The 21,704-nt window shown below is 34.9% G+C and overlaps 1 protein-coding gene across 1 annotated transcript in view; it reads left to right on the top strand.

Annotated features, from left to right (window-relative positions):
* LOC149807626 (uncharacterized) overlaps positions 1-21,704 on the top strand; it is a 247,293-nt gene that overhangs the window by 45,122 nt on the left and 180,467 nt on the right. The window contains exons 11-13 of the mRNA XM_089968946.1: positions 2,684-2,824; positions 4,573-4,656; positions 16,120-16,230. Of these exons, the coding sequence (XP_089825072.1) occupies positions 2,684-2,824; positions 4,573-4,656; positions 16,120-16,230 (336 nt within the window). The remainder of the gene's footprint in view (positions 1-2,683; positions 2,825-4,572; positions 4,657-16,119; positions 16,231-21,704) is intronic.

Here is a 21,704-nt window from a genome sequence, read left to right on the forward strand (position 1 = left end):
TTGCTTCTGATAAAAGATTGCTCAGAAGGATTGGAGCAAATTTTACAGAAAACATCCTGGGATAAATGGACTAAAAATGATTTGTTGTAATATATGGATAAGATAAAACAACAATAAGATAAAACAACAAAGAAACTTTGAAGCAGCAGTTTTCATAATAAATCAACAAGATTTGAGAAGGTTGACAGTAGGCATGGTACTAATATGATTTCTTGGTCAGATGATTGAATATTGGAAAGATGTCAACCTGATGAGTCATCTTGGGTCAATTTGGTTTCATATTTTTAGTTCACCTAGGTGTCTGTTTCACTAACATGCACAAGCTGTATGTAATTTATAGGACCTCCAAAAATATTAAGAAGGGAATGCCATCCACACTGGACATCGAGAAAAACTGGTGGTGCATGTGGAAAAATAACAGTTTTGTTTGATATTTGCATTGGAAATGACTGTTTCTAATGAAGTTATTCTCATGTTTGTATAAATTACCTTTATTTCAAGATACCCAATCTCTGAAAGATCGTTGACATTTTCCAAGAGTTTTCAACAGCCATCATGTGTACATGAAACATTATGTATTTTGCCAGTGCATTTTATTTTTGTTGATTCAGAACAAAATAAGATTATTTTATTCTGAAAAACTAGGAACCTTTATTTCATGAAACAACCATCAATGTTGAAATTCAATTTCTTTTATTGTTCTTTTAGTAAAATAATGATGTTATCATTTCACTGCAAGTAATAATGAAATTTCTTCTCCTCCATGATGAAGTCCCTGAGTGCCACATCTATTTAAGTTCACTACAAACTCTGGAACTCACTTCTCCATAATGAACTGTATCTGTGAAACGACACCGTTTAACCACGCTTTTCGCTTGGTTGCCTTACTATCTTCGGTCACATTTGTGAATGATTAGACTAATTTATGGTGGTTTAAATATATTACTTAAATAATAATATTTTTAACAGTATTGGATTGGTCAGATGACATGACATGTGACTGTGACCATTAGTTCTTATGCAGGTAGGATTTGCATGCCTTTTCTTGTATTCCACCCCCTTTATTTGATTTGATACAAAAGATGTAATTAATGTGATAATACAAAGCAGGTCAGCATTTTACTTAGTAAAACAATACAACAAATACTTCCGCAAATCAGAGATCAGAACACTGTTGGCATTTAATTAAGTTCTCACAGAAAGACTTGCAGACATGGTTGTGATGACTGATTGACATTTTTTATGTTTGGATACAAGAGGGCATATTGCATTTATCATGATTACACTGAAAATTAATTAGACAATGGAAGTAGAACATAAGCTTCATTTAACAAAACTTATTTAATTGGTATTTATTTATTATGTGTTGCCACCAGGAAGCATTAGTGCTATATTCATTGATCAAAATTTCATTGAATATTGTTATATACAGTGTAGTGAGAATGTTGTTTGGAAAGAAAATGTAACAAAATATATGACTTTTTATTAAAAGTTGAGAATTTCATTCTGTTGATTCACTTAATTACTAATCACCAATTTTGATGATAACTCGAGTGATAGATCAAGGTTTCATTTACCAATTTTTATGGCAATTTTTTTCATGTTTAACAAATGGGGCTAATTTATTTTGTATTTTCTAGTTTAATAAGGGTTTCACACCTGAAGCTGCATTATAAGCAGTTCCTGAGTTATCCTGGTGCAAGTTATCAAGAGAATAGTGTAACTGCCTAAATGAATTTGACAAACATTTTGACGGAAAGCATCCTTCCATGAATATCTTTCAGATCTTTACAAATGGTACCATTCCACCATCAAATGTGGCTGCCATTACTGAAGTAAACAAATATTTGCACAACTTTATCTAAAACTTAATGCTGAACAAACTTAATTTAATACTTGTATAATGTTAGAGACATTTCTTTTAATCTCCTCACTATACCTTACATTTAAAAAAAATGTTTTACAGAAACATTCATTAAAATGTACTGTATTATCACTGTCAGAGACCACCGTTAGAGACCATCTGTGATGTCGTAATGTCAGTTTGTTTACAATGGCTGCATGTACTGTGCATTCAATTTTCAGCCAGATAAAGCCTCATTTTAATGTTTCCAGCTGTTATCATTGCCATTTTACTTCAACTGAGGTTCCATATTGTCACAAACATAAGTGCTTATTGGTTAGAAAAGAGTCACAGTTGAATTAGAGGAAAGAAAACTCTGGGTTTTGAGTTTTAAAATATTTTATTTTATGAAAATATTGCACTTGAACAATGTTTAAAGCTGTATATATAACACAAACTGACCTCATGATACAACAACCCATTGTATTCATATCGTTCATTTATTTTTTTACCTTTGCAATGTGGTGCCGAACACATGGTATGCATGCAAGATTTTCAACGTTTGAATTAAAATCCATCATAATTGTGACTTTTTCTGAAATTCATGTACATTTTCTGTATTTATGAAATTGATGTCTTTCAAATAATACAAAATAGTAAAACAAATGTAAGGGATTGCCCCATAAAATCATATCTTAAAAAAATGAAACAAAATGGCAGATCTTGATGAATGGAGACCTAATTGATATAGAACTCATTCTCTCAAACTTTTGTGATTGATAAAGTAAGATAATTTATATAAAAAAACAAAATGAGTTTGACATATTTTTGTCCTTGCAGAGAAATGAACAGCAACCAACAAGTCTTCCTCCCAAACCCCAGACACCCAATGCTTTTTTCAAGGGTCTGGGAGAACATGATCGCAAGGTTCAGCAGTTGAAAGAGGAGCGTAAGAAAGAGTACAATCAGATGATTGCGGAGGTATGTTATAATCAGAAATGTGGAAAACAAGTATGCCATGAAGTCAGAAATGTGAAAAATACAGGTCATGTATGCATTCAACATCACTTATTTCAGTAATTGGTGTCATTTCTTAGAATTTGATTATGTTTACCCTTAAATGGAAATAATTCACTTTCTTTGAAAGGGTATTATTTATATACCCTGAGAAGTACCTATTGCAAAATCAATGTTAAAGTACTTGGACATTGTTTGACAAGATCAACCTGATCCAGTACAATCTGGACTAAATGTGGCATGCACGGATGTCACAATGAAAGAACCATATATTGATACACAAATTCGTACTGTCCTATATTTTGAATGAAAGAACCATATATTGATACACAAATTCGTACTGTCCTATCTTTTGATGATTAGTCTTGATGTGATCTTTTCTTGACCTGGTTTAGTTCCTGGCCACCACTGTAAAAGTCCATAGTGATCGATAATTTTCAAATGGTTAAACAAAATTAGTATTAAATTTTAAAACAGCAATTTATATTTAATTTAAGTTGAGTAAATGTGCATACATGACCTGTACAACTTTTACTGTAGATGTTGGCATTGTTTCCCCATCAGTCATGAAAGATTCTGTCCCCAGGAATCTTGCCATGAAGCTTATTTTAGATGTTGGCATTGTTTCCCCATCAGTTAGAAAAGATCTGTCTGCAGGAATCATGTCATGAAGCCTTGTTTTAGATGTTGGCATTGTTTCCCCATCAGTTAGAAAAGATCTGTCTGAAGGAATCATGTCATGAAGCCTTGTTTTAGATGTTGGCATTGTTTCCCCATCAGTTAGAAAAGATCTATCCATGGGAATCTTGGCAAGAAGTCTTGTTGTAGATGTTGGCATTGTTTCCCCTTCAGTCACAAAAGATTATCTCCCCAGGAATCTTAGCAAGAAGTCTTGTTGTAGATGTTGGCATTGTTTCCCCTTCAGTCACAAAGGATTATATCCCCGGATGTCTTGCAACAAGGCAGAGTAGACTGAAATTTAACTTTTTACTGGTTTTACTGAAAAACATGCTTATTTCAACTATGAAATTAGTCTGTTACCTTGATTTTTTTCTGTACTGTATTACCTGGCACTGAAGGTGTTCAACCAAGCATGAATGCGTATGTATTAGAATGACTTCATTTCAGATCAGACAGCAAGTATAAATATAATAATGCAGTAAGATAATATTTGGCTGTAACAGTTTCTGTTCTTGGTCTCTGTTTAGGTCCACTAGAAATATCAAGTTATTTATTTTTATATGTTAAAAATAGGGCTTAACATTCTTCTACTTTCTTTCATATATTAAGTAGGTATGCCAAATATTAGAATCAAATCAATGGGAGGTGTGGCACATGTTCAGGAAGACTTTCAAACTAATGTCATTGAATAGTTTTAATTTATTTATTTAGGAAATATCCTATTGATATTGAAGTATCAGGTACAGTATTCATTGTTCACCTACTTCCAGATTGGTATCCTGTTCAGTTAATAATTAGTGGTCCAAGCCCAATAAGCTTGTGATATCAGATAAACATCTTAGACCCTGATCTGTGATGGTGAAGATTGAGGCCTGTGTTGCCACTGCTAGGTGGGTGAAAAACACAAGGTAATGTAATAATATGTATTAGGTGTAGAAATAAAATTTTCAAACAACAAGAGGACTATTCCACTGGTAGTAGTTAATTAATAAAATTCATTTGTAACTTTTGTTGATTTTGTTTTCTTGTAGAAAAATTTTCGAAGTCGAGAAGTCAATCCTGAATCAGAACAATATGTAGCCACACTTCCAATCAATGAGAAAAATTCAGCCCAGGTAAAGTTATATGCTTTGAAAGTCTTTCCCTGTCTTCTTTCTTCCTTTAAATTTATATGTACAAAATGTGCAAGCCTGGGAAAAATTGTTGTCTGGTTGTCTGGGACAAATCAGAAATGTGTGTGTGTGTGTGTGTGTATTGGGGAAATTAGGAAATTAGGAAAATTTAATTATAATCTAGCACATGTTTGCATGATAGGTTGTTTATGTATTCTTTACAGTACTATAGCTAATGTCAATGTATTAGCCATAATGACCATTTTTATGGCCATACAAGAAATCAGTTGATCATTTAGTGAAATTTTACAGTATGCCCATTACTTATCTTCAGATGAGATGATAAAATGTACCTTGTTGGGATAATTGAAATTTTATGTTATAGTAATTATGCTATTGATTGAAGTAAAATGAAAAATTCTACAAAATGAATACATACTTGTCTTCAGAGATTACTACTAAAGGGACTAAGGGGCAAGTACCTGTGTTTAAAGATGCCTATGCATAAGCATGTCATGAATAAACAGATGCAAGTCTTAAATTATCAAGGTATACAAGTCTTACTTTAGTAAGATCCTACCAAATACCTTTGAAATACAATTCAGGTATTTGTGGCCAGGCAGAAGTACTTGTAGATGAAGGCCAATATAAATATAATCTAATGTTGGAGATGATGTTGCAAAATCAAGTATTTATTTGTCTACATGTCAGATGAATTTTTTAATATTATTTTTTTTAAAAGTGTGATTTGGGTTTGAATACTCTTCTATAAAAAGTGTGATTTAGGTTTTCCTGATTTTCTAATTATTCTATTCAGGTAGAAATATTCCCGATTTCCTATTTTCTAAATTACTTAAATAAACTAAATAATAAGTACTACTTGTAAACTCCAGTATCATATCTAAAATGTAAACTAAATTATGTCCAAAATGTATTGCAGGTTCCATGTCAAAAATGAAAAAATTAATTTGTAATAATCTATGTAATCTTCAAGAAATTTGCTTTCAAGACATATGTTGGTGGTTTAAAAGACAAATTTCTTTAAAAAGGTTATGTGCATTTTTTTGTCACACTGTATTTGGTTTAAAAGTCATACAATGAAGATGTTTTCTGGTACTAAATTTGACAGGAGAAAATTACCAATACCAGATGGAGTTGGTCAAGGGAATGGTATGACCGTACCAATAGCTACACTGATATCAAACCGTTCTCAGTGAGTGAAACAGTAGAAACATTGGCAAGGCCAGTTGGCTTAGTATGGCATGCAGTTTCTTAATATACAAAAAACATATTCAGCTTATTTGCTGTTATTTAGCATTTATATTTTAATTTTTTGTAAAGTTAGCATGCATAAAGAGATTAAATAAGGGCCTGTATATCTTTGTTTTCACTTAAGATTATTGGATATGTTCCATCTAGATTTTAAAACTAATGTGACCGCATGATAATTGCCACAGCTGTCATTTTGATCATTATTGTAAGCATTTACAGCTGTAAGCATTTTAACATCCTGAATAACTTAAATGAATGGAAAACAATTTAGTTGGTACAGATTTATTTATTCTGTTTTTGTTTACATCAGGTGATTGTTACGTTTACTGGTATTGTATTTTGGGGGTGGGGTGTGGATATAAAAGATTGTAAATAATTGTACATGTTATTGCATTGGAGAAAAGTCAAATGCAGTCAAGACAGTAATGTTTTGTGTAATTTATGTGACTCCTCGTCAGTGATGCCTACATGTACATGTACATATTGCCAGTTGAAAAATATTATTCTCACTTTAAATTGATGACTCAGTTATTCACTTCATATTAAGAGATACATTTACATTTGAAGATATGCAGGCTTCCATTAAAAATACAGTCAAGTTTTATTAATCCAACTTTCATATATCTCACCATCTTATTTATGAAATGATAATGATAATAATAGAAACAGGGCCCTCATTTTACTAAAATTCTCAAAATGTTTTCCTAAAATGAAGTTTTGGATTGTTTTATACAATTAAACCTTCACACTGTATTGGGATTTCATCAGAGAAAGAGAAAAAATAAATGATGGAACACACAAAGACACACATGCATTTACAATTTTGTTAACTTTACACTTGAAGTCTTTACACTTTGAAAATAGATAAGGAATTCTTCAAATTCTTTTAATTTTTCCATAAAGATATTGCAAGACTCTTTTCAATAAATGTTTATTGAAAATTCTGAATATTATGACTGCATTTTAATCCTTGATGTCAGCTAAATATAAAGTGAATGATTTAATTGCTGATGAAGCATTAAGATAAATACAAATCAATTCTAATTAGTGGGGAATATGTTTGTAAGACTGAGACCAGTTTATTCACATTCTCAACCATTTATGACAATCAGATTTATTCGTGCAACAGTTTGAATGGCTTAATCAGACTTGACTGTATAATGTTCTTTGCTTTGTTTTAACTATAGGGGTTTAGAGTACAGTACTGTGTATCACACTTGCATGTAAAAAGCCAGTGAATTTTGGGTTCTGTTTTCATAGTCACAGCACATTTTTAAGAAAACATTGAGATATTTCAAATATGCAAGGAACTAATAGCTATTCTCAATCATTTCATTTTGTATCGTGATATTTTCTTTTGTGAATATCATCAATTCATTGTGTTTAATAACATAAATTCTGCATGAACTGTGGTTAAGACCATCAATTCAGCATGTAATTATATTTGAACAAACAACTAATAGTTTAGATTTTGTTTCATTTTTGGTGGAAACTATTTTTTTGTTGCCAATATAGCATCCTTACTTAACTTGCAAAATAATATTTGTGATTTACAGTATCTTGACATCAAGTTAATCCCAGATTAATAATTTGTATGCACAGCAGTTGTACAGTGATACAGATAGTTAACTTTTAATTGGCACCATATAGCAACTATTGTGCTGATGTGCTTTTAAGCCCTGTACTGTATACATTGGTGCAAACATAAAACATGTGACATTAAAAATTATGTTTTATATACCCCCAAATTTTTGTCTCGGATTTCCTTATATTATCCTGAAGGTTATGTCATCTGATCCTCACCCACCTGTGATGTTTCATCATACCCTTACCCATTTATGATGTGTCATTTTACCCTTATGCATCTGTGATGTGTCATCTTACCCTTATGCATCTGTGATGTGTCATCTTACCCTTATGCATCTGTGATGTTTCATCTTACCCTCACACATTTATGATGTGTCATCTTACCCTTATGCATCTGTGATGTGTCATCTTGCCTTTATGGACATGTGATGTGTCATCTTACCCTTATGCATCTGTAATGTGTCATCTTACCCTTATGCATCTGTGATGTGTCATCATACCCTTATGGACATGTGATGTGTCATCTTACCCTAATGCATCTGTGATGTGTCATCTTACCCTTATGCATCTGTGATGTTTCATCTTACCCTTACCCATTTATGATGTGTCATTTTACCCTTATGCATCTGTAATGTGTCATCTTACCCTTATGCATCTGTGATGTTTCATCTTACCCTCACACATTTATGATGTGTCATCTTACCCTTATGCATCTGTGATGTGTCATCTTACCCTTATGCATCTGTGATGTTTCATCTTACCCTTATGCATCTTTGATGTTTCATCTTACCCTCACACATTTATGATGTGTCATTTTACCCTTATGCATCTGTGATGTGTCATCTTACCCTTATGCATCTGTGATGTTTCATCTTACCCTTATGCATCTGTGATGTGTCATCTTACCCTTATGCATCTTTGATGTTTCATCTTACCCTCACACATTTATGATGTGTCATCTTACCCTTATGCATCTGTGATGTGTCATCTTGCCTTTATGGGCATGTGATGTGTCATTTTACCCTTATGCATCTGTGATGTGTCATCTTACCCTTATGCATCTGTGATGTGTCATCATACCCTTATGGACATGTGATGTGTCATCTTACCCTAATGCATCTGTGATGTGTCATCTTGCCTTTATGGACATGTGATGTGTCATCTTACCCTTATGCATCTGTAATGTGTCATCTTACCCTTATGCATCTGTGATGTGTCATCATACCCTTATGGACATGTGATGTGTCATCTTACCCTAATGCACCTGTGATGTGTCAACATACCCTTATGCATCTGTGATGTGTCATCTTGCCTTTATGGACATGTGATGTGTCATTTTACCCTTATGCATCTGTGATGTGTCATCTTACCCTTATGCATCTGTGATGTGTCATCTTACCCTTATGCATCTGTGATGTTTCATCTTACCCTCACACATTTATGATGTGTCATCTTACCCTTATGCATCTGTGATGTGTCATCTTGCCTTTATGGACATGTGATGTGTCATCTTACCCTTATGCATCTGTAATGTGTCATCTTACCCTTATGCATCTGTGATGTGTCATCATACCCTTATGGACATGTGATGTGTCATCTTACCCTAATGCATCTGTGATGTGTCATCTTACCCTTATGCATCTGTGATGTTTCATCTTACCCTTACCCATTTATGATGTGTCATTTTACCCTTATGCATCTGTAATGTGTCATCTTACCCTTATGCATCTGTGATGTTTCATCTTACCCTCACACATTTATGATGTGTCATCTTACCCTTATGCATCTGTGATGTGTCATCTTACCCTTATGCATCTGTGATGTTTCATCTTACCCTTATGCATCTTTGATGTTTCATCTTACCCTCACACATTTATGATGTGTCATTTTACCCTTATGCATCTGTGATGTGTCATCTTACCCTTATGCATCTGTGATGTTTCATCTTACCCTTATGCATCTGTGATGTGTCATCTTACCCTTATGCATCTTTGATGTTTCATCTTACCCTCACACATTTATGATGTGTCATCTTACCCTTATGCATCTGTGATGTGTCATCTTGCCTTTATGGGCATGTGATGTGTCATTTTACCCTTATGCATCTGTGATGTGTCATCTTACCCTTATGCATCTGTGATGTGTCATCATACCCTTATGGACATGTGATGTGTCATCTTACCCTAATGCATCTGTGATGTGTCATCTTGCCTTTATGGACATGTGATGTGTCATCTTACCCTTATGCATCTGTAATGTGTCATCTTACCCTTATGCATCTGTGATGTGTCATCATACCCTTATGGACATGTGATGTGTCATCTTACCCTAATGCACCTGTGATGTGTCAACATACCCTTATGCATCTGTGATGTGTCATCTTGCCTTTATGGACATGTGATGTGTCATTTTACCCTTATGCATCTGTGATGTGTCATCTTACCCTTATGCATCTGTGATGTTTCATCTTACCCTCACACATTTATGATGTGTCATCTTACCCTTATGCATCTGTGATGTGTCATCTTGCCTTTATGGACATGTGATGTGTCATCTTACCCTTATGCATCTGTAATGTGTCATCTTACCCTTATGCATCTGTGATGTGTCATCATACCCTTATGGACATGTGATCTGTCATCTTACCCTAATGCATCTGTGATGTGTCATCTTACCCTCATGGACATGTGTCATCTTACCCTTATGGACATGTGATGTGTCATCTTACCCTAATGCACCTGTGATGTGTCAACATACCCTTATGCACCTGTGATGTGTCATCATACCCACATGCATATGTGATGTGTCATCTTACCCTCACCCATTTATGATGTGTCATCTTGCCCTTATGGACATGTGATGTGTCATCTTACCCTTATGCATCTGTGATGTGTCATCTTGCCTTTATGGACATGTGATGTGTCATCTTACCCTTATGCATCTGTGATGTGTCATCTTACCCTTATGCATCTGTGATGTGTCATCTTACCCTTATGGACATGTGATGTGTCATCTGACCCTAATGCACCTGTGATGTGTCTACATACCCACATGCATATGTGATGTGTCTTATTACCCTCTTGCATACATGATGTCATATTACCCTCATGCTCGTGTTGTGTCATATTATCCTCATGTTACTGTCAGTATAGTATTACCTTGTGATTGTTGGTACCACTAGTAGTTCAGAAAGAGTGTTTCACCGCTATTATTTTGCTTCACAAATTCACCTCTCAGAATTAACTTTTTTATGTATACCCCAAACCTTCCCCACAAAAAAAAAACAATTATTGCAATTGCTTAAAAGTTCATTGAGAAATTGTGCACCCACAAGTCCTCTGACTCTTGGGCAGAGCTCTTGGTTAGCATAACATATAGATCAAGTGGACATTTTATCATAGAACCTAAGAATAAGGTATGCCATGACACAGTGTGCCAACAGATCATGGTCTATGCTGTTCACATGAAACAGTATGTGGAAAAAACAGTAAACCCTCATCTTCTATGACATTTATCACCAGCAGATCAAGATTTGTGCTGTTCACATGAAATAGTGTGGGGAACAGAGTAGACCCAGATCTACCATGACATATATCATGAAAAGATCAAGGTCTGTGCTGTTAACATGAAATAATATGTGGAATAAACAGAATAGACCATGATGGAACACTTGGCAGACCCTGCATATTATAATCTAGGTTTACAGTTTTTGAAGATGGATATGTAATATTGACAAGCAAATAAAGTAATCTCAGGCTTAATTTTAGAATGTGCCTTTCTGTGTTTGACCCTTATTTTATCTTTGTTTTTAATGTGTATGTGTGTTCGTGTGTGTCTGTGATCTATATTTTTAATGTAGCTTTAAGAATTTTTTAGTCATAGCGCTATGATGTCTGCAGTATGGCAGTTTATAGTGATGTCTAACACTGGGGCATCATGCCACAGACATCTAGCATCATGTCCCACCCAGTCACTTGGGTTATTGTCTACGGTGAATATTCACTTTTCCATCATTATAGACTTTTATCAATAATTGTTGAGACCAACTAAAGCATCATTTTTAACACAACTTTGTCCCAAGCTGCACTTTCAACACATTATTAGCTATATCATGCCATTAAAGATGGAGCCAAGTGCCTTTCCCAAGGACACATCATGGTAGCCAACTATAATCACATGAATCACATGATTTGATGACTGTGCTCATCTGTGCATATGGGAGATATTACGGGTCAGACATTCATTTGCTGTTGTTTAATTGGTCTAGAGAAACCAGTTTTCAGGATTTTAAGAATTGGTTAAAGGAATGAGGATGATTTGTATTATTAATGGATGTTGCATAAATTATTTCTTCATCTGTCAGAAATCTCAATGTCTGTATAATTAATGCATTCGTTAATAAGGATACATCTTTCTATCAGCATGTCTGGGTTTGTCTTGATGTCTGAAATTTACTAAATACTGTCAAAATTGGATTGGTTTGAAAAATATATGGTGATGTGATATAGATGTTGTTTTCTATGCAGTTGGGACTTCACAGTTAAAAAATGAATTTTTTTTTCTTTCTTCAGAGTTAATAAATTTATATTCCAAAATTCTTGTTAAAGGTTAGTAGATAAACATTAAGTACCATGAAAATGGAAGCATTCTGACTGTATACCAGTGGAAAAGTGAATATTAATTAATCCACAATGCAGTTGTGTGTGATAAAGATATGTCGTTGAATTTTCATGAATAAACAAGAACCAAGTTGGGATATTTACAACCTGTTTTTATATTTTTGGTAAATGACCCCACTTATTGAACTGGTTGGTGCCATTGAGATCCACCTTTTCCATTTTTGGAATATATGCTATAACCTCTTTAAATTAATGACATGTGTGTGCAGCTGTTTGGATGGATGGATTAGGGTTTAATGACACATTAGCACGATTCTGGCTATTTATAGTGTCAAGCAAAAGCTTGTTAGCAAATGTTCCTTCTGAAAAACCTTGTCAGAATCAACGTGAAAACAAACTTCTCCAATGAAAAGTAAATATGCACCATGATGCAAAAGATAAAAGATAACGATGTTGCAAAAACTCGGACGATGCAGAGCAAAGATAGTGCCCCAAAAAAGGGTCAAATCCGTCAAAGACATAGTGAGTCATTTTTTGTGTAAACCTTATTGGGAATATTATCATGGGACAAATACATTGCTTTAGAGGTTTTCTTCTTTAGTACCTCTTTAAATATGCAAGGTGGCACATTAGGCATGTTCTATATAATCAAAACAGGGCTTTTATTCAATGAATCTTCCAGGTTTTCTGTAATTAAGTATATGGACTTGAAATATATTTTACACCTGAGACTTTAACCAGTCTTGCCAAGTATGGGACTTGAAGTAAATATGCACCATGATGCAAAAGAAAAGTAGTCTTTCCAAGTATGGGACTTGAAGTAGACTTGCCAAGTGTATGGGACTTGAAGTAGACTTGCCAAGTGTACAGGACTTGAAATAGATTTGCCAAGTATGGAACTTGAAGTTGATTTGCCAAGTATATGGGACTTGAAGTAGATTTGCCAAGTATGGGACTTGAAGTAGATTTGCCAAGTATATGGGACTTGAAGTAGACATGCCAAGTGTACAGGACTTGAAATAGATTTGCCAAGTATGGAACTTGAAGTTGATTTGCCAAGTATATGGGACTTGAAATAAATTTGCTAAGTGTATGGGACTTCAGTTAGATTTGCCAGGTGTATGGGACTTGAAGTAGATATGCCAGGTGCATGGGACTTGAAATTGGATATGCCAAGTGTGTTAGACTTGAAGTAGACTTGCCATGTATATGGGACTTGAAACATACTTGCCAAGTGTATTTGACTTAAGTGGAATTGCCAAGTGTATGGGACTAGAAGTGGACTTCGCAAGTTTATGGGACTTGAAGTGGACTTGCCAAGTGTTTGGGACTTGAAGTGGACTAGCCAAGTGTATAGGACTTCAAATGTATGGTACTTGAAGCAGACTTACCAAGCATGGAACTTGAAGTAGATTTGCTAATATGATGGATCAGTACCACATTTTCCAGAAGAATGTTTCTATCTGTGCACATAATCAACATATATTTTTATCATTTATGGAACAGTATAGTTATGTGACTATCCATTCCGTGATTATGTACATTTCCACTAATGGTAAACACATTGTCGATAGTTGGCAATAAAAGATGTATAGAGATATTCTGTTACTAAGTTTTTTTATTGATATCATTGCTATATTATTAGAAATTTTAACAAGAATGATCTCATTCCTCAACTTCTATTTTCCCAGATGTTAAAGTTATTATTTTTCACATATTCTGTTGTTTCAGTTAGTTAGTACATATGTACAAAATGAGTGCAAGTTTTTAAAGCTGTTGAAATGGTTCCATTAAATATTAATGCAGTATGGAACTCACTTTTTGTTTGTACTGACCGTTTTTGGAATTGTGTTGTAGAAATAATTATAGGTTACTGTATTTGTATGGGAAAATATGAACTAGTTTTGGGATGGAATACTGCACGACCTTGGGAGTGCAGTATATCCTTCCGACAAAATTAGTTCATATTTTCCCATACAAATGCAGTAACCTTTTTATTAAATGCTCATTTTTTTATTCTACCTAAGGTTTAATTATATAAACACAGTACACTACAAGAAACAACGTAAATGAATGTATGCCGCATTCCAAACTAAATACACAAGCGCATATTCATCGTTACACAAATCAACATCATTACTGCGCACATAACTCTGCCCAGATAAATTTGAACTTAGTCGTGCGCTCGACATAACTTTCGAAAGAAAATGGCATGTCTAGTTCAGATTTAAATTTGGAGTCATATTGTGAATGAATGTGCATTGCAACAACTTTTCCATTTGATCTGGAATGAGTAGATTTTGGTATTTTTCTCGATTCTAGGAAATTTCATGATTATTGATTGGATTTGTATGTGATGATTCCACATAAAATACATGAGATTTAATAAGCTAGGGAGAAGCGTGTTGACATCTGCAAATGTGTTTCTGTTTCTGTCATTGAACGTTTGAAATCATAATGTGGGAAAAATATGAAGTCTTTCAACTGCAATTATCAAAAAGACGCTATGGAATTTAATGCTTATTTCATTTTGAGTGCAGTAAGGAGGATGTAGTTGCACTTATCATCGAAATTACAGCACAATTTCGAAATGTGTAATCCAGATTGAAAACCTATGCCATGGCTCATGTAATTCGGATTTGCAAAATTAAGAAAATACATTTTTAGGAAATTCAGGATGTAAAACTGTAAGTATATTTTATTTTCCCATTCTTATCACCAGCTAAAGAAGACAGTATATGACTTGTCACTTGTATGTTATATGTAAGGACCTTATCTTGCGTCTGTTATATAATGTAACTAGCCTAAATCTGTAACATTGTATCAACGTGGAATGTGCCAAAGCAGCTGGTATGTGGGAGTCCACGAAACATCTGTTTTAGTTCATTCAGAAACAAATTTAAACCATGATGTAAAGAGCCTCTTACGCGAGTGTACATGATTTGTGTACAAATCAAAAGTGTTGGCGTCTGCGTCCATTGTTTGTTTACAATAGAAAGTAGTTCCTTTATGCACGTGAATGCTATATATGTGTATTGTTGCACGAGTTCAGTATCGGGTAATACTGAACAATTCTGACAATGTAAAGTTAACGGGGAAAAAAATGAGCATATAATAATATAATTTGAATCATGACTTTACAAATTGGAGACATGATTACTTGGTTGAATGCAACATAGGTGTGATGACCTTGGTCAAATGTGATACAGCATTTACCACCTCAATCACTCAGCCTGTCACAAGACTTTGCATGCTTTTGAAATGACTCTCAGCTGCTTGCCGTACTAATAGAACATCATAGGTGGTTCAAACCATTCCACATTCTGGTGTATTTGCATTAAAAAAGAATCATAGATTGACAGATTGAGGAAAAGAGAAAGAGTAAAGAAAGATAAACAGGGACAACCAGACAGGAGATAGACAGAAATACAGATAATATACAGTGTACATTATTTCATTTGCTTGTGTCTAGTGTGATGTACTGACAGATTAGAGTTGCAGCTTATATTATGTGTAAAATGAAACATTAAGAATGTTTTGGTCATTTAACTTTTATATCTATGATGAGCAGACCTGATGCTTAATTATGGTGCTATTGAAGTCAGATTCTGTCCTGAAACCGTATCTCTTTATCAAATCTACTACCAGTTTCAAATAATTTTTACAAATTTTTGTCACTTTTTTGTAACCATTGACCTTGACATTTATTTTATATCAGCATTTTAGTGGCAAGCTTGATAAATTGAGCAAATCTGCTGCATACACTTTTTGGGGTTTGCTCATCAGCAGTATGCCTGATTCATGGCAGGTTGCTATGTTAACCTAAAAAAAATCTTTTGTTGGAGCAGATTTCATGATATACATTTCCAAATAATGTTACTTGGCCATCAAGGTGACAAATCTTTCATTTTACATAATGCATGAGTAACCTGTATTGAGTTTTGCATGCTTGTTGGTTAGATTCTATGTCAGCTATGCTTTGTTGTAGTTGCGGAAAATCAAAGAGCGAAATGAGGAATATAATGAGTTTTTACGGCAAAAGCAAGATAAAGACCGACATCGATTTGACAGTAAAAAGCCAACAACTGCACCAGATCCAGTGAGTAGAGTAATGCATCTGGTTTGGGACCTTGACCTTTTGTAAATGCAAATAGCCATAAAAGACAATAGCCATGTCATAGTATACAATAACCACATTATTAGATTACAATAGCCGTGTTGTTTACTGACACTAGTCATGCAGTTACCATAATAGCCATACTGTAATTGACATAAGCCATGTCATAACTGATTTAAAAATTTTGGTTATTGAATATTGGGCATGAATTGGGATGAAATGTTCATTTATTGACTATACATGAGTAATAATGGGGTGTAGAAGTTTCAGTTTTTGACTACACGGGGCTAATGGTTGACCTGATAATTGGGATAAAATTGTGAGTAATTGACTACATATGAATAATGGTGAGCCTGATAATTGGGATACAATTTTCAGTTATTGACTCCACAGTGATAATAGTAGGCCTGATAACTGTGATAAAAATGTTCAGTTACTGACTGTTCTGAGATATGGATGGGTCTGATAATAGGGATACAATTTTCAGTTATTGAATACTCAGGGATAAGGGTGGACCTGATAAATGAGATATACTTTTCAGTTATTGACTTACAGGGATAAGGTGGGCATAAATTATACACTTTTCAGTAATTGACTACACAGGGATGAGCCTGTTAATGGCATACATTTTGCAATTATTAACTACACAGGGATATGGGAGGGCCTGATAAATTGGGATGCAATATTCAGTTACTGATTACACAGGGATGTTGGAGAGCACAGTTATTGGGATACAGTTTTAAGTTATTGACTACATAGAATTGGGCCTATTAATGGGCATATTTTTTTTCAGTTTTTGAATACACAGGGATATGGGTTGGCCTTCTAATTAGGATACTGTTATGAGTTTTTGATTACACAGGGATAAGGCTTGGCATGATAACTGGGATACAGTTTTTAGCTGTGGACTACATGGTGATAAGGCTGGGCCTGATAATTGGGATATAGTTTTCAGGTATGGTCTACACAAGGGTATGGGCTTAATAATTGGGATACAGTTGGGATAATTGGGATACAATTTTCACTTTTTGATTCCACAGGGATAAAGTTGGGCCTGATAATTGGAAGAAAATTTTTAGGACTAAATTGTTAAAACTGGGAATTCTGCATGATTTTGAAGTCCTTGTTATTCGGGCAATGGCCCATGATTTGCCATTGATGACCCCCTCCCCCAGGAAACCCTTATGCATTATTATCAAGGTGATTTTGTTAAATGATTATAAATATGATTGACTTAAGTCAGTAGAAAAAAAATGACTTGTAACTTATCCTGTATCAAAATTATATATTAAATTAAACCCTTTGCATGTGAATTTCATATTTCTTTGTGCATGAATGTTTTCACCTGGCTGTTTTAAAATTTTGTTTATGCATGAGCATGAAGTGGTGAATGGAATTCTTCATTATAGGATTACGTGATATTAGCTTTTACAAGCATGTTCTTGACTATCTATTTATATTAATCAATCACCTCACAGTATGATGTTATCATCAAGTTGTCTTGTCTGTTTTATTTTCAATAATTATAAACAACAGCAATAACAATAATATATTTCTCAATCACCTCACAGTATCATATTAAAATCAAGTCATCTTATCTGTTTTATTTTCAATAATTATAGACAACAGCAATAACAATAATTATTTTGAAGTAAGATTGAAATAAAAATTGTAGAAAGATATAAAAATGTGATTAAAAGTTAAATGGAAAGTTCAGGTATGTTCAGGGTATGAGCATTGAAACAGTAGAAACCTCATTATCCAAATTTATTGTGGGACAGAAAACAATCAGATAAACATGTTTTGAAATAAGCAAGTTTTGTTCTTCACTGCTTTTCATAGACAAGGTGGGGACATTATATTGACCTGTCTGTAGGGCATATTCCAGAAGTACAAATGGGGTTGGGGAGAGGGACAATTTCCCCTTCAACATGAAAACCCAGGAATTGTCTATATATTAAACAGATTTGATAAAGAAATGAAGGTAGAGCTTGAAAATATGTAAAAAAAAATTAGTTGAGTTTTTGGCACATTGTTTTAGAAATGAGAGCAAATCCCACATTCACACATCAAAGAATATACCCTTTATCTGTCCATATGAACTTTCTTTTGTCCAGCCAACTTCCATTTTCACACAATATCACTTAATTATCATTGGATTTAAATGAAATTTGGTATGCAGCTTGAAATCGATGAGGCCTTCACTAAGCTCAGTTCTAAGCATTATGCATTGTTGTTTACTGAAGTTCTAGCCCCTGATGGTCAACCCACTGTCATTCCACACAATACTTTCCAGGTTTTCTGGCCATAAAGCAAAATGAGTTTATGGTATGGTCCTGCATTCTTTAGGCATCATGTGAACAGAATTTTATTAACTTTAACAAATGATGCTAACCTTCCATTGAATATGGCCTCTGTTACTCAAAACAGGAATGCCGCTTTTATTAAAAACAGTTAACTTTTTTAAACTATATAGAATTTGACCAAACTTTACAGAAAGCATCCTGGCATAGAGGGCTTTCACGTTTACACAGATGATTTTGTTCTGTCATCTTATATGACCACTGTTGCTAAAAATAGAGGGGCTTCTTGGTGGCATTGTCAATCACTGACATCTCACCTCTGTCCACCTGAGTTTGAGTCTTGTTTTCAGCCAATGTGGGTATGTGAGAAAGCTTGCCACTAGCTTCCCATTGGCTGGTGGTTCTTTCCATGGGTTTTCCAGGGTTCTTCCTCTATCAATTATACTGGCCATCATGTATAGTCTATCGCATGCTGAATAATATCGGTAAACCTACAACAACAACAACAGCTAAAAATAGCAAAACCATTACAGCACTTAATCTGCAGCCTGTTAAAATGAATATGAACAAAGTTGATAGAAAGCATTGTGTCATGAAGACCTTTAAAATTAATACAAATAATGCAGATCAGTCCTCAGATATGGCCACCATCAGTTAAAATAGAGAAATATTGAAATTACTTCTTCCCAGAAGCCAGCTCAATTTAACCAAAGTAGACAGTATCCTGGCATCAAGGGCTTTCAAATTTGTACAAATTATGCCAATCCACCATTAAAACTGCTGAACAGAACCTGACCAACTTGGAGAAAAAGAATCCTGTCATAGGGGCCTTTCAATATTAGACAAATGATGTTGATGTGTCATCAGATGTGGATGGAGGTACAAAAGCTAGGGAAAACTTGAAACAAAATATGCAGGAAGAAATTTAAACCGAAAGCATCTTAAGATTCCTTGATCAACTCTTCCTGCATTTGGCTGTTAAGGTGATGTAAGCCATCAAAAAGAATCCAGGCCTGCTTGGGCTTGTGATGTTGGATCTTATCCAGGTATATTATGTAGCTTGATGTTAACAAGACCTTGGGTGAGTTTCATTTCAGTCTTCCACTTTATCATTTAGCTCATTTATACGACCTGATTGTCAGACCTTCTGACTTTCTTTTCTGAACCACAAATTCCTTAATTATTATTGGATTTCAACCAGATTTTGCATACTGGCTATATTGATAAAACATTTGCAGAGTTCCTTCTCAGTCTTCTTTACTATTGACAAGAATCAAAAGGAAAGATAATTCTTCCTTCTAATCATGTGTCTGGTTCTGCTCAATTGAAACCAGACAAGCTACTCAACAACAAATGTTGCAAGTCTCTTAGGACTAGATGCTCTTTCCTATGATCAGTGTGAGAATTTTACTACCGTACAAATTAACCCTTTGCAAGCATCAGACTGCAAGAGGTTTTAGAAAAGAATATTTATTAAATCTATGAAAGTTTGTGAAGATGGAGATACTAAGGTCAGCATTTCTGCCAGGGTATTTAGGAACTGCAGCAAGTGTTCATGACTGATAAAGTGGTGAATACTATAGTCACAGAAGCTTATTTTGATCTTAATTCTAAAACATATTGAATCCTGCAATTATATTTGTACATTTACATTTGAACAGACACCCCAACCAACTCTTTCTCTGCCTGTGAAGGGTCATTTTAGTTCATTTTTCTTTCAAATATACTACCTGATTACGTTACGTTAGGATAACTATCTCTGCTACCTCTGAATCCATCTCCCCTGCCCTGAAAGACAAAAAAAAGATATATTATATTAAAAAATGCATGCAACTCTTACAGGTTTATTCCCCTTTTCTATCCACCAGGTGGCCACCATTATACCCAGATTTACCAGTTGTTTCTTTTGCTGTCTTGCAGTAAAGATGTCCCCATAGAACTCATTAAATCTTATACTCAGAGTTTATCATCCACCTTTATTTTCAATGAAATACATGTATAAGTCAGAATGTTGTGATGCATACAAAATTATTGTGAATTCCAGAGAATTTATTGATATTTTTGTGATTATCATACCATTTTTGTTGTCATATATGATTTGAATTGGTAAAATTGGTAATATGTGTTGACTTTGGTCATCATACTTGGTTCATTATTTTGAAAAAAAAGCAAGACTTTTAACATATACTTCACATCCGAATCACTAATTAATCTCATTGGGGATGTTAAAATGCCCTCTCCAACTGCTGTGCAGATGCAGAAACAACATACTGTATCTGTGAGTTTAGTTAAGTTTTGCCCGTCACCCCTGCTGGGGTATAGGCTGCCCACAAAAGATCGCCAGAGGCTTCTGTCCTGTGCCATCCCTTCAAGCTGACTCCAGGTGTGACCCATCTTAGTGATGTCCACCTCAAAGTCGCATCACCAGGTGTTTCAGTAGCTTCTCGAGGGTCGGTGGTTCTTTCTGGGGTTTTTCCCGGGTTCTTCCTCCACCATTAATACTGGCCGCCATGTATAGCCTATCGTGTGCTGAAAAAATGGCGTTAAACCCTACAACAACAACAACCAGGTGTTTCTTGGTCGTCCCCTTCTTCGCTTGCCTTGAGAGTTCCATTTCAATGCCTGTCTGGTACTGTTGGTTGGCGGCTTATATAGATTGTGTCTTATCCAACCCCACCTTCTCTTCTTGATCTCGTCCTCTACTGGAAGCTGGAGGTTCTTTGCCACAGGTTGGTGTTGCTGATGGTGTCTGGCCAGCGGATCTGGAGAATTCTTCTTAGGCAGCTGTAGATGATGGTCTGAACACTCTTTACGGTCGACTTGGTGGTTCTCCAGGTCTCTGCTCCATACAGTAGGACTGACTTCATGTTGGAGTTGAACAGTCTGATCTTGGTAGTTAAGGAAATTTCTTTGGAGCTCCAGATGTTCTTGAGCTGTATGAAAGCTGCTCTCACCTTTCCAATCCTTGCCTTGACATCTGCGTTTGTGCCACCCTGCTGGTTGATAATGCTGCCCAGGTACGTGAAGGACTCCACCTCTTCCAGGGGACTTTCCTGCAGTGTGACTGGGTTGTTACTGGCATAATTGATCTTGAGGATCTTGGTCTTGTCTTTGTGGATGTTGAGGCCAGCCTGTGCTGATGTGGCTGCCAGT

The sequence above is a fragment of the Sinohyriopsis cumingii genome, chromosome 1 (genome assembly GCF_028554795.1).
Source record: "Sinohyriopsis cumingii isolate HCF-2022 chromosome 1, ASM2855479v2, whole genome shotgun sequence".
Classification (NCBI taxonomy): domain Eukaryota; kingdom Metazoa; phylum Mollusca; class Bivalvia; order Unionida; family Unionidae; genus Sinohyriopsis; species Sinohyriopsis cumingii.